This window comes from Micropterus dolomieu, linkage group LG06 (assembly GCF_021292245.1).
Source record: "Micropterus dolomieu isolate WLL.071019.BEF.003 ecotype Adirondacks linkage group LG06, ASM2129224v1, whole genome shotgun sequence".
In the NCBI taxonomy this organism is placed as follows: domain Eukaryota; kingdom Metazoa; phylum Chordata; class Actinopteri; order Centrarchiformes; family Centrarchidae; genus Micropterus; species Micropterus dolomieu.
In genome coordinates, this window is record NC_060155.1 from 12,817,180 (window position 1) to 12,832,653 (window position 15,474).

General features: G+C 39.4%; 1 protein-coding gene across 1 annotated transcript in view; it reads right to left on the minus strand.

The window, feature by feature from the left end:
* Window positions 1-11,995, minus strand: part of agap3 (ArfGAP with GTPase domain, ankyrin repeat and PH domain 3) — a 113,892-nt gene extending 101,897 nt beyond the window's left edge. The window contains exon 1 of the mRNA XM_046051366.1: window positions 11,159-11,995. Within this exon, the coding sequence (XP_045907322.1) occupies window positions 11,159-11,528 (370 nt within the window). The 5' untranslated portion in view covers window positions 11,529-11,995. The remainder of the gene's footprint in view (window positions 1-11,158) is intronic.
* Window positions 11,996-15,474: the final 3,479 nt, after the last annotated feature.

The window sequence follows — 15,474 nt, forward strand, 5'->3', positions numbered from 1 at the left end:
AAAAAAAAAAAAAAAAAAAAAAAATCAGATATCACATAAGGGAAACAAATACAAATTCAAACAGGGAAAAAGTGGACCACTCTGCCAATGAGTGCCACAAGAAGTAAATCTTTACAGCTTGATGATGCCCTGTCCAACTGGAGGTTCCTCTGAAAACCCTTGCAGATGTCTGCTACAAAATGGGAACTGTGATTGTGTTTTTAGAGGGGATGTACATGCAGTTCACATACCCCACCGCATGACATGAGTCCTGGGTCATGGCCAGGGGGATTCAGCAGTGGAACAACTTAAGGTTATTCCAGTCGGGGGAAAACAGGAAACGGGGGTATAAACAGTAAATGGGGGGTCACATTACACATCCAGTGATTCCCACAGAAGAAAACATCCCTTCACAACAAATCCTCCTCAGAGCTTAGTTCTGATTCACAAAGTCAGTGACCAAAATATTACTGCTGATCCAAACTTAAGCTGAGTAACAGATGCTCTAGCACAGACTCAAAATTTGTGTTTTTTTAATACTTTATTAAACAACCAACAGTCTAGTGGATTTTTCCCCCTACTTGTTACAACTATGACATGCATTTTCCCAGAATCTGCAACAAAATAAACTGGAAAACCAGCCCCTGGCATGTTGCCTGAGTGAGTCCTTTAAAGACAGCAGGCACAAAGCCAGAGGACATGTCAAAACATCATCAAAACAATGGTATCCACAAAAGGAATGTCAGACCTGGGTGATAACGCTCTGATGGCACATGTTAAACAAGCTGTACTGACAAGAGGGCTAACCTCAGAAAAGTAGTGCTGACAATGCATACACTATTCTCACTGCAATGAAAATAACCTGGGAAGTAGTGATATTATATCTACAGCAAGGATCTTCTATTTGTAGTCAACACATCTAGCTTTAACTACTACATATGCACCACATGATTCTACCTTTACAATGGCTAAAGCTAGAGTTAAGTACAATAGAGCTGATTTTATCCTCACAAAAAAAGGTTTATGTGTCGTTTTACAATTTTATGTGGGGAGGCTGAAGTGGTGTAATACTACCAGATAGGGAATGACATAGCCGTTCAACTTTTTGCCCGACAGGTGACTCACTCTCACAACAGAGCAGTAACTTTCATGAACAACCCCACCATCCTCGTGTGGAAACAAACAAGCTCAAAACATGTCCCCAAAGATTGACTGACTGAAAAACTGTGACATGTCCCTGAGCTATTTAGAGAATTACACTGGGAATTACGTTGAATTTCCACAGCCCTGAAACCTGAAATAGTCTGTGTGCTCTCAATTACAGTAACTGACTTCTAACACTAAGGCTATAACTAGTATAGTGTATGCTGTCATACTCTACATTATGGGCTCACATATGTACTGTAGGCTACATTTCCTTTATCCGGCATTTTCCTCTTCATTGAAGAAAACATGCTCCCTAAGGGCAAGAAAAGTCCCTGTATGAGATTTCTTTTCAAAGAGAAAAGGAAATTGAGCTTCTTTTCCTAAAAACCTGAATAACTCAAATACTTCTTGATTTTCTAAATGGTCTTTAAAATACTCCTGCAGTCCAGGTCGATTCTCCAATCATTCCCAATTAAAGGAGATCTGAACCCTCACACAGCTGATTTCCAGCTGGTCTCAGATAACCATTTTCTGTTCTAAGGACACTTCATTCTTCACCATGATCCTCTATCCGTCCCCAACCTGGATGAGGCCAGAATCTTCCCACAGTTAGTCACGGGACTGCTGGCAGGCTGAGGGGACTTGGAGGCATATGCGCTTTTCCATCTGTTGCTCACTCACTGCTTTCCAAACCCCTTCCTCTGTCAGCAGCCATCTGCTTCCAGCCCTACCCCACTGGCAGGAAACATGAGCACTTCCACCATAGGATATGGATGATGCACAAATTCCAAAAAAAAAATAAACGAATAAGGCAGGCCTATGGCAAATTTGATTGGCTACTGTCTCCTCCTTAAAAACACCACATGATAACGCTGACAGAGAAAACTGTAGATATCACAAGACAATACAACCTTAGACGTAGGGCTGCAATTAAATGAGTTATTTTCATTGTTCATTTATCTGCCATTGAATTAATCAATTAATTGTTTGTAGAGCTGCAACAATTATTTGATTGACAAATTTATCTGCAACTATTTTGATAATGGGCTGTGCCCCCCTTTTTTTAGGCAAATCAATAAATCTGGAATACAACTGGCAGATGAATTGATAATGAAAATAATTATCAGTTGCAGTCGTAATCCTTTAGTCCATTTCAAAAAAAAAAATAAACACAAAAAAGCTTAAGGTGACATCTTCAATTGCTTGTTTTGTCCTGCCATGAGGATGAGTATACTCTCAATGTTCCTTTCAGAAAGATCCTGACAAGCCCAACCCAACCCCTCCACATTCAGAACACAAGAAAAAAAATAGCTGTCCATCAATGGGAGAGAGAGGGCTTTTGTTCATTAGCACAATGGAGGACATTCTGCTGTGGAGGATAGCGTCACATTCAATAAGCCGATGCTGAGGTGCTGCGGCAGAGAGAGGGGACAGAAGGGCTGATGCAGAAATGGCACTCTGACCCCTGCAGACCTCCCAGACCTTCAGACTGAGGCTCTGTTTACAGCTCACCAGTTCAGCTCATCTTTGCTGACCCGCGGTCAAGAGTCGGGTGCAGTGTTAAAACGCATTTCAATGGGGGTGTAATGAGCGTTCTGAAACTTCAGATGAGCGAAACTGTACAGGCTAATCACAAAACAAGGAGTCTTTTGAGTTGAGTGAGGCATGTGCAAACCCTGTTATCTGGTGTGCATCTGGCAGGGGTAAAGTCTGTTACTACTACACCACTAAGAATAAACGTGTGACGTAAACTTGATGTGAAGTGTTTTTTCAACACTGCACTCAAGGATTAAACATGGCTGAAACCTGATACCTGCCATGCTCAACACAGAGGTGGTTCAGTTGCTACAGATGCTATGGAGGATCAGACAATGTCTTCAAGTGAATGGGAAATCAAAAGAAGCTTATACTTTTATCGATGCCCACTTGGAGCTGTATGCTCATTTCAGGTGTTCAGTTTAATCTGTGTTCAAAAGGCACAATGAAGGGCTCGACGGTGGTGTTGGAGACCTCGGAGGCATGAGAAACAGCAAAGGAGCTCGTTCCTCCTACAGACACAAGATGGTTTTCTTCTCCATAGGGATGCACCGAAATGAAAATTCTTGGCCAAAACCCAATATTTATTAATTTTTTTTACCATTGCATAAGTTAAATAGAATGTGTTTTTTACTCAGTGTTTTCCCCAGGATTTGGAGAGACTATGGTGGGTGGGTCCGAGGCCCGAGGGGTTCTGGTAAAGTAAATTACATGTGTCCATTTACTTTTAATGGACACATGTAATATGTTTTATGCTTTCTGTGAATATAATCTAATTAATCTTATTTCCATCATGTATAGACACCTTATTATGAAAACCGGACGTTGTCACATGTGTATTCTTGAATGTTGTGGTTCAGGTAGCACTCTCATACTGCAACACTTGTCTTTGTAAAGAGAGAAACTGACAGGATAATGTACTGGGCTGTTTAAGTTACCATAAAGGCTTGAATACGTGTGCATTCCAAATTTAGGTGCAGCTGGCTTAATCACCTTCTCAGAAACGAGTGACAGAAAAACAAAAAAAGCACTGTTTGTTGCCTTTTCTAAGAAATCAGCCACAGATGTAGTGGAAGCGCTAGGAGACAATTCAGCAGAACAGTCTCTGCAAACAGCCATTTTTGCGTCTTTAAAATACTTCCACACAAATTTAAATCAGTCTTTTAGGCCGAACACCGAAAGTGCTTTTTTTGCTTTTTACGGCCAATCAATTTTGGTGGCCGAACATTGGTGCATCCTTCTCCAACACAGATGCAACTGTAGCTAATATGTAGCAATATATTCTTGTTCTCTGTGTTGTAATCTGTGTTTCTCTTAATTTTCAGAAATACTCAGTGGCAGCAAAATAAAGCACACCTATAAGTCCATCGGTCTAAGACACGTGCCATTTCCACTGAGAGCAATGGTTCAGTTCCAGTATTGTACTTCGAATGCTGGTCTCTAACTATTCTGAGGCAAAAATGCCTTTAAAAATGCATTTAATGAATCGATTTAAAACAACAGTTTCGGAAACAGTTATTCGTCAGAGTTAGAGAAGACTAAAACTACTCTATTGTCTGTGCACTCTCACCAATTAACCTGTACACAAACAAGTATGTAAAAATTACAGTTTGAGGTTTCACAGGGAGTCACGAGTGGTAACGATTTATTGGTCAGTTAGGAAAAGTGACTCACTGGAATCTTGTTGTCCCCCCCAAATTGCTGTTTTTACCTTTCTGTTTGTGTACATTCTGATGACTGATTATGATTAGTAAGCTTTTGACGCATTTTTGAGCCGTTTCCTCCTGCTTCTAGTCTTCATGCTAAGCTAGGCTAATCACCGCCTGGCTCCAGATCCAAACTTAACAGACAGACAGAGTGGTATCAGTTTTCTCATCTAACTTTCACTAAGAAAGCGAACAAGTGTATTTCCCCAAAATACTTAACTATTCCTTAAAAAATAATAACAATAAGCCTTGTTAAATAGTGGAATGCTGACAAGCTGACAATTCCCAACTGGCACTGCTCTATTTGTGCTGAAATGACAGAATATAACAACAATTTTTAGAGATACCAATGTCCAATTGAGTAGTGTTTAATCTGGGTTTTCTATGTGACGCAGTATGTAGAAAATTTAAGGAAAAAAAAACAGGAAATAATTCATGCTTCGCAGATGTATTTATGTGAGACTTTATTTAGGCACCAGATCTACAACTAGTAAATACTTACTGAGCTACTCTATAAACACCAGCTTTCCACATTAACAACAATTTACATTGACATACCGTGTAAGAGACACAGCTGGTGGTATTGACTGACATTTCTAACTCTATAACAGTTTCTAATCCATATTCACAGATACGCTTTTGAAATATAATGAATACATTGTGAAGATTTCTCTTGCTAAAAGTAGCAGCGGCATTTTCCTGACACAGATGGCCCACAGTGACAACTGTAAGACCAGTTACTCAAACCAAATTCAACCCCCCCCCCCCCCACACACACACACACACACACACCCCTAAACTGTAACAACTCATTGGAAAACCTCTGTAAACCCAGGCTGTATTTTCATGTTTAATGAATGATTATTAATCAGGACTATATTCATCATCATGTTTCTTTAATTAAATAAAAGCTGTATAATACAAATATCTGCTATATCATTACAGCATATGATCAATAAAATCAGTGTTAATTAAGATATTTGGGGGGGGGGTTAAATCTCAGTGGTCATGAGGAAAAAAAATTCTGCTTCAGCAGCAATGGAAAGATGCATCATCATCATTCTCTGTGTATGATTAGCAGATGAGCACTCTGCTCATGCTCTCCTTGGCAACTGACTACAAGAGAGATGCAGTGTGTACCAGGGAGCTGCTTAGGTGCCACACAATGCCAACAACGAGCTCTGAGGCTTCAGTCTGTGTGCTTCTTGTATCTCTCTGTGTCTTCCCTATTGCTATGTGAGCACACAATGTCCCATTGTGCAGGCTTATTAGTCCTTTCTTGAAATCCCAAGCACCCCTCTTGAGTGGCAGTGGATTTAGGTGACTGCCCTTGCTCTGACATTGGACTGTCAGTTGGAAACATGAATGTCAGTGTGGGGTTTTGCAATTTTATGAAATACAGTTATTACTCAAGATAACATTGCAACAACAAAACACTCAGCTCAAAGAAATCCCCTCAAAATACACAAAGGTCAGTTTTCTGATATCATAACCTGCTGTTGGGAAAGTGCAATGCCACCTTGGGGCTTAAAAAAGCAGGAAGGGGTATTTCAATCACCCTGTCCATCACTGACTTTTGTAGTTATTCCCCTTTGCAATACGACAATAATTTTACACAATCTGTAGGTGCTTTTGTACTTCATATACTTGCATACTGTATATCCACATGTTTTCAACTACCTCCAGAACTTCCTATAGAAAACTAAAGAACAGTATGCATGTTTAATTAGACTAAAAACTAAGGTAGCAATCAGAACTCCCATTACAAATAGAACAAAAGAAAACTATTCCCATGGTATAGTCTTGTTAATGGAACACTCCACCCTATTGAAATTAAAAGCTAAAAATATAACTGAACATTACAGATACCATCTCTGCAGCTGTCTCCATGTGTCAGTGATCAGGATTTTATTCTATTTACAAATCCTCACATATTTATCTCCCCAATCAAATCCCTTACCAAATCCAGACTCCAACTGCAGCTATAAATAGCTCCCCCCACTAGTTTAAAGTCAGTAAAAAACACATTTACACATCATAGTAGTTTAATACTCTAAATAAATGAACCTATATGCTATTTCAAATAAGTAATTATGCAGAAAGGACATTCAATAGATATTCAAAGGGTATTCGATGTCTTGCCAAATGACTGTTGAGTATTCATTAGCTTGGCTTTCTGAACTAACATACTAGTACTAATACTAGTGTATCAAGAACACTGCTTATAGCACGGTTTAGGGTTCAAGTAAGTACAATTTGATGATGTAGAATGCTTGTCTAGCTATGCACAGTACACATTGTGCAATACTGGTGATGTAGATGTACAGCTTTTCTGATGTTATTTATTTCCTTTTTTCTCCCTATGACAAGGTGTGACTCAACAGCATACTGGATGGAGTTTAACCCGCTATCTGTTGATCGCTGCAATCCTCAGTTGGATTTGCCTTACCTGGTTGATTGCTAAAAACTTCTGCAACAACCTTCAATTTTACTTCACAGTGAAGTCCAAAGATGGCCACTGGCAAGAAGACTGGCCAGTGAAATTGTTGTGATGATTAACACTGCAATACCAAGCAAATTAAAAGATTTGGTCATTCATATAATTTCCCCCCTCACCCCTATGTATATATTACGTTGTTTTCTTATTTCATACAATGAATCAATGGTTCCAAGTGTTGTCAGTACTGTCCCGAATTGCATTGTAGTAGACATGTGCAAATCTTTGCTCTTTATCATTTTTAGCAGCATCATGCAGTTAGTATATAATAAGTTAATCATGTGACACAGTTACAAAGAGTGTCTATGAGCTGCTTGCTCACATGGAGATGGAGCCCATAGTCCCAGACTAAACACAAAGCTTACCTGACAGAGCCATTGAAAAACTGTTATGGTTTAGGCCAAATCATTGTCCAGGAAGTTTCACCTTGTAGTTTAGCCTGATTGATAAAGCACTTGTTAGCCACACTAGCAACCCCACCATCTAATCCTGGGGATTGTAGAGTAAGTTAACATTATGTCAATGAAGGTTCTCAGTCATTCAGGTCACAAGTCAAAGACATTTCTTAAGTTAGCCACAAGGCTAACTCAGGTTCACCATGTGTCACGCTTTGGTAATTTGATTTCTTTCAAATTTGTTGGAGAAGTGCTTCATCATATTACCACAAACTGAAATACACAAAACCTGGAGCTGAGTAGGATTTCAGTACTGGTTGGTTTCTGCAAAATATAATGAAGTTGCCATCTATAGTGTGCTGTGTACACTGTATTTGAGGGAAAATTGAAGGCAACAGGGGTCCAACAGCAAATCTTTGCCCCCCAATACCGATTACCCGGCCACGCTTATCCAAACCTCTTGGATTAGCAGTGAAACATCTTTAAGACATTAACAGTGAATCCACTTGTCATCCAGTTAGTACTTCTTTACATTTTGGCACTGCCGTTTTGCTTGCACACTTCCTGGCTTGGTCATTCTCACAGCTTATCATGAATTGCATGCATGTCTAATTGACTCAGCTTCAGTTGTCCTGTATTCACCAACCTTGTTTTTAAAAAAAAACAAAAAAAAAACAAAACACACAGATTAGCTCACAGAAACCAAGAAGAACCCAGAATATCACTGAACATCACTGTGTGATGTTAGGCAAAAAAATAAAATAACACATATACAAAACCAGCATGCAGTGTCATCATCATATAAAGGTCTTATTAATCAACAACAGGGAAACCTTAGTAACGACAGGAATTCATTTTGTAAGGGCTGTAATTTCTGTTCACTCTTTCTTCAGTATTTTCAGCTAAATGCATGAGCCCCTGGTTCCTTAGCAACAGACTCTGCAATGATGCAAGATTGAAGAGGAACAGCTCTGCAGTTCCACAGTGCAGGTGAAGACAAGTCGGCCAATGTCTCCTGTTGCATCTCTTCAAAGACAACTGCATCTCATTTAACAGCATGAAAAAGCACCAGAAAATACATCCAAGCTAATGCAATGTTTATGTGAGGACATCAAAATCAGTCCCCCCCATTTACTCATTTAGCTGACACTTTTATCCAAAGCGTCTTACAATTGCTATACATGTCAGAGGTTGCACGCCACTGGAGCGACTAGGGGTTAAGTATCTTGATCAGGGACACATTGGTGGATGTTTCACAGTGGGGATCAAACCCCAGTGTCCCACACCAAAGGCATTTGTCTTATGTACTGCACCATCACTACCTTTTGACATATGGCCTATGCTTAGAAATATTAATTCAACACCATTCTTCATGCACATAATGTGAAAGTTACCCCAAACGTGTTCACAAAGTGCTAAAAAGATTCATCAATAAAGACTTACAGGGAGTATCCTTTGCATTTTAGTACCTGTTCTGTTGTTTAGCAGGGGATTTTTGGGTTAAATATTTCCCTGTGTAACATTTTGTATTAGCCTGCAGGTGTGGACACAATGCTACAACCATCAGTTTTATTTTATTCCCAAGGATACCTAGACAAATATAAACAATATGACATCCTACTGAAATATTTCTATTCTCAAACATACACAATAAGCATCAGATTTAGCATGCGGTAGTTCAGAATCAAAAATCAAGGACTTGTCTCATTCAAAACTTCTTTTTGCTAATGTTCAACAAATGCTCAGGGAGAAACGGCGAGGAAGATGTCAGAAAGACCAGTTTACCACAGTAGACAATGATAGAGTCAATATGGCATGTTTTGAGAACATTAGAAAGATACAGCAACCTTCAGGCATCACCTAAGATTCATGAACGTGTGGGCTAATAGCAGTACATATCTAAATGCTAATATACTATCTCAAATTTAAAGCATCAACTCTGCACTCTGTAATTTAAATAAACACAACAGCTTGAAGGAGGATGAATCCGCGATTAAAGTGACAGTCAACACATTACTTTTTAACATAGAACACTGGAAGCTGTTCAGGTCAAGTGTTTACTCATCTTTTAGGAAGGATAAATACAATATCTTTTATCAAAACAGATTTGTGAATGAAGCAAGCAATATAATTTCTGTACAGAGTTACACCTGAAAGATATAACTCATAAAAGGCTCCTGTGTTACAGAATCAAGACATGCCTTCATTGAGAAAATTATGCAACAATCCTCAGGCATTAAAAAAAACAAAAAAAAAGGAGATTCATCATTTACTTAAAAGGTTGAACTGAGACACCACAGGCCCACCAGTTGATTGCTTATTTCCACATGAAGATTGCTTTCATTTTCATTTTGATCTTTAATAAACTTATGGACATTCCATGACTTTGTGATTCTGCCTTACGTTTTTATGGTGGTGACGGTTTTGTTGTGTGATTTATCAAGGTACCAAAACAGAAATATTGTTCAATAATCAGCAAAAACAAAACAAAACATACAAAATCTGTCCCGGTCTGCTGTGTCATGGACAGGTTACACAGAAAATCCCGAAGCATGTTCAATGTTGACTGCCTTTAGGCCAGGTTAATATTGTCAAGATAATCTCTGAGGTCTGACCTTAAAATGTTGGTCTATTACCAATCTACATTTAGGCCAACATGTCAATATCATCCTTAAAAATTGTTTCAAGCATTTATTTTTTAGCATTCAACAATTTGCCATTGGCATTCTGTCAGCACCTCTCAGGAAGTGTAGTTGTTGAATTCTAATAAAATAACCATTGCTATAATACATATAACATTGTTGAAGACATTATGTCACTCTTTCAATGTCAACCAAAACTAGCCAAGCTGGTTTCACTTATTATCCATATTATTTCTCAACTCTACAAACAGAATAAAAGAACTGCACATGTTGGTGTATTTTAATGATTACTGCAAATGCTGCTTTCAAGATAAACTGCAACTTGATCCCTTTTATTTGACTGTACAAAATGTAAGATTATGCTACCAAAGATAGTATTAGAACCAATGGTGCAAATGTTAAAACAGTTGCAGTCATACTCCTGGAGACCCACAACAGCTGACTTTGATGGACAGTAGGCTACACTGACTGATGTGTGTCATACAGCCATTGATTGGATACATGGGCGTGTAAGTAGCAGTGAGAAACACATAAGAAACCGCTATCATCATTTTAGATGTTCACATCTGACAGTGCATCATCCTCACTTTCTTTACAGTCACGGTCATCCATCCCTGGTCAGGTAATAACTTGATTTCCAGTGTGACAAAGAATATAGGCCTACCAGCTGGGTGGCTTTATAACAAACCCTATTATGTCCATAATGCCATCTCTAGTGGAACACCACTATTTCTCCTGCTCCCTGTGTAACAACTGCCATTGTGTATTACTGCATTGTTCAGAGAGCAATCATTAGTTTCAAGTCACATTAGTAGCCTCTGCTCCACAGGCTGGTCCCTAATTTTAAAACATATGAAGTCTAAGACTCTCACTGGAGGTCAGACTTTAGTGCATGAAGTGTAAAAACTGTGTTCCCTTTAGCAAATGCCGTTAACCAGCTGATACTGATTTTTGAGAGCTAATTAGGCTACAATCGCACAGGCTGCCTCTTGTGAGTGCAATTGAAAATGTTACAGTTAACACTGCAGTAGTGCATGAGGGCAATTCATTCCCTGAGCAGGACTATGAGATCGTCTACGCCCCCAGCTTCAAAGTGTGATTGTTGACACTGTGCTATGTGGCCATGACAATGTAAGGTAGGGAAAGTGGACCCCCGTTAAAACGGACACACACACACACACACAACATCCCCCCAATACTCAATGAATGAGAAGCCCCAAACGAAAATCCAGTAGGCTATGATTTCTCCCTACTCACCTTCAATGGAGATTACATGCTCTCGGATCTGGTTCTGCAGAGCCAGGTCATCAATGCGCTCGATCAGGTCGTAGATAGCGTAAATGTTCGGGTGGACAGACTCGAACCGATGGATCTCTGCCCTGATGGCCGCTGAGTTGGACAAAACAAACTGCGAGCCCGCTGTTCCAGGTTGGGAAGCCTGGCCCGAAACCGTCCCCGAACCGAACTGGCCAGCCCCTGAGCTTGCAGACGATCCAGATCCGAACTGGGACGGAATGGACTGGGGAACTGGGACGGGAACCGCCACCGGGACCGTGCCTGGAGTGGGCATGGCTGGCTGAGACTGCTGCGAGATACCGGACACTGGGACGCTCGACTGGAAATTCATCTTGGTCTTTTTTCTTGTTTTTTAGAGCGACTAACTCTTCTTTCTTTCTTTTTTTTTTTACAACGGCAACACAAATATGCAGACTAGAATTTGGGATTCAAGCGATGCGAACAAAAGAAGTCCGCGCGAACTGATGGTCTGGAAAACGATCGGCGCAGAAGCATCAATAGTTGGTCGCCAATTGCAACAAAACGCGGCTCTTGTTCATATTATTAAAACTTGACTGTGATTCATTTTCCGTTATTGGCCAGATCTATCCAGGGCCCTTTTTCTGTGGCTTACAAACCCGCAATGCCTACCACTTGGACACTCCTTTAAGGGCTACACCGCTGTTTTGATCAAACCCGTTTTCCTTAGTTGCTCTGTTTGAAGGAGACAATGGGCTAGGCTTCAGCAGGCGCCCTGGTCCACTGCCTTCAATGCGTTGTTTCTGCGCTGAAATGAAATAGCGTTTAGTCCTCTTTGGTCCAAGTGGTCCCTGCCCAGCGCCCTCCTCCGCATGCTGTAACGTCACCCATCACGTAATTGTACTTGAGATGGGGGAGGGTGTGATTGGATTTGGTGGAGGGGGAGAAAAAAACCCAACGTGCACATCATTATAATAACCTACCTGACAGTTATGCAACCACAGAAAATACTGCAAGATACAAAAGTAGGCCTAGATGTTCAAATTACATTAGAGATACATCTGTTATTGTTCCGATTAGGCAATATCCCATGTAGGCCTACACGTTCACACTTTCACACGTATACACGCGCACACGTGAACGCGCAGGAGCACACACAGTCTGCAAAAAAGGGGCTTCTTTTGCGCCAAATGTTCACCCTATTGTAACTCGTAAACACTTCATGTTTAAACACAACTTTATATCAGATTCTTATATATGATTAGGCTATATCAAAGCAGATTATAGGTGGATATCTGGCACCAGAATGTCCTAATAGCCTACTGGTTCTCTAAAGCTGGATGTTCTGTGTTCCCATCTCTTTGACATACACGTAATGTATCAGGTAATGATAAAAGAGTCATAAGTAATACTTTACATTGGATAAATGATAACAAGCTAGTGATATAGCAAAGTTTTGTCATTCTTATTATTATTTTAAACACGTCACACCAGGCCAACCTTCTCCACAGCAATGATCATCAAATATCACTGCATGTTTAAAAGAGTCTTATTTCTTTTTACCCCTTATATTATAGGTTTCATTGGTGGCGTGATATGGATCGTAGTGGATCTTCCTTTCCTGAAAAGGAAGGAACAGAGCCACCTGCTGGTTTGAATGCACATTACAACAACAGCTGTTCAAGGCCAGCTGCCTGTCACAATTTTAGTCAAGGTTGTGCAGCCCTGTGGCCTTTTCAGATAATGACTGAGTAAACACAGCTAGACACAAAAAGTGTAATTTGTAGGTCTGTAACATGTCATACTTTCAGGTCAAGTGTCCTGACGTTTCGATGCAGGAAAAGAGAGAAAGAAACTTTGCCAAGATGAAGAAGTTTTATAAGTATCAAAAGTCATTCAAATCTAATGCTGTTCCTGAGCTCTGAGGCAGCCTGCAGCTCTGAAACTCCTTTCTCACACATTAATAAGCACACTATTCATCTTTTATTCTTCTTCTACCCAGGTGGAAACACAGCTTCAATCTAATTTAATATTGGTTTCACCGCAGAGTGATTTCCAAGGGGCATAAATGTAAATCATTCAGAAAGAAATCCCCATCTTGGCTTGTTCAGTATTTTTAAAAGGCATACAGTGCCAATAGTCTCTAATACATTTTAAATGGGTGCCAAGATATTTTTTTTATTAATTCTTGTAAAAGTCTGTTTTTCTTCCATATATTTATGTAATTATGTTTTTCTAAGTCATTATGTAACCAAACCTGTTGTGACAGCAGAGATGGTGATGCACATCTCTAAACAGCTGCAATATGACACACAACTTTTTATTCTTTGATGCAGTAGCATCGTACATTCAGCGGCAACAATTGCCTGCTGTTTTGAAGATTATGATCATTATTTATGACTTTCATGAATTAATGACCAATGCTGTGCCAAGTAAACAACTTGCAACGTGACTGTGTCTTCATTTTGCGCTACTGCTTGTGATGAGGGAGAGCTCCCCAGATCTTAAGAAGCCACTATTATATAGCTGTTGATCAGCAGTGCTTTTTAAAGTTATTTTCTCAAACTTTACTGTTAAGGACTGATTGTGAGAAACTGATGAAAGCAGTATACTTCTCTCTTTATGTAACAATGAACCACTTCTGCAAAGTACTACACAGTCTGCATGTGTTATCATCAGCCTTCTGACACCATCTGTTGACCAAATATGGAACTTCCCCCACCCAAACACATTACTATGCTCATCCTGTTGCACTCCATTTTAGTGTAAACAACATTTATAAGCAATGGTGATTGTTTAATCTGGCAATAAAGATTTTGTCATGCTCCAGTTCATTTCATAGCAATGTTCCACTTATCACCTATTTCCATAACAACAGAATAATCTTCTGGGAAATAAAATGCAGCAGGGAGCCATAAGTTAAATTTGGTGGAAAACAAAACCAGCTGAGTTGTTTTAAACCTTTGGTTTAAAGTTTGACTTTCTACTAGCCTTTGCAAGAACTTCACATATGTGATTATCTGCAGCCTCATGCAGCTCTGCTCTGTGCATTTACATAAATTATGCAGTTAATTCTCTGGCTCATTTACTATGAATTGACAGATGATAATGTTGGCACTGCTATTATGGACCAGCTTTTCATCTTGGCACTATGTGTAATAAGGGATGTGACACACGAGTCGTCTGCAGGGCTTCGACCTTATATATAACAGAAAAGTGTACAACATGACACGTAGACTCAGTGTTATGTAATCTAAGCCATTTCACACAGCATTATATATCAGAAAATGTAAGATATTCTCTTGTTGAATGAGATTTTAGTCATCTTAATTAGGTTCTTAGACATTGTATGTACATAATGTCCGGTGTCATTTACAAGTAAAAGTGCAAATGCATACCTTGATATGTCACAATACATTAAGAAAAAGAAATAAGAAAAAGAGTGTTTAATCACAATTAAATGCTGAAACCAGTTAAATAACAAGTTTCACAGAACTGCACAATGACCTCAGCAAGCTGAGCAAAATATCTCCCGAATGATTCATTTGGTACCTTGCTCCAAATGATCTGCGAGAGCCTCTGAGAACTGCCCCAGGACACTGGAGCCATGAATGCTAGAACAGTTGAGTTTCATTTAAACCCAGAGAGAACAACGGTGGGAGAACAATTTAATGAAACTTGTCTGAATTATAGATTCTTACTTTAACTTGCAGAGATGAGGACTAAATACAAATCTTCCGGATGATATTTTCTTATCTTAATAAGTCCTTGAGGCCAAAACCGTCATGTGAATCTTTACAAAGGGCTCACTATAAAATCATTTCAGATGGAGCACATCCTGCACTTGAACTCTAATCACATTGCTTTACTAAAGACAAGATGGAGCCAGACTCAAATTATTGCATCTTTATCCACCAACCATAGATGACCCCAGAAAAACATCTATAGGCAATGTTCTATATAACAGAATGGCATTAAGTTGCATTGTTATTGATCAGATAATGCACACGGGCAGATGAGCGATGGAATCAAAGGAAGAGCTGTAATGACACTTGAGGAACGCAGGGAAGACTTCATGTACTTGCAACTTTAGCTTGATCATGTTCTTTAATGATAATTCAGGTATTTTCTCTTAGTTAGAACAAAAAGCAAGTAATATCGTGCCAGCTGACCAGAAAATATACACAAAGCACTATAAATATTCAGCCCAATCACATGTATCTTAAGTGAATAGGTTGAGTTGTGTATCCCTCATTTGTGACCTCTATTGTGTCATTAAGGCATGTGGCATTTCTCCATCAAAACTTTAAAATAAAAAT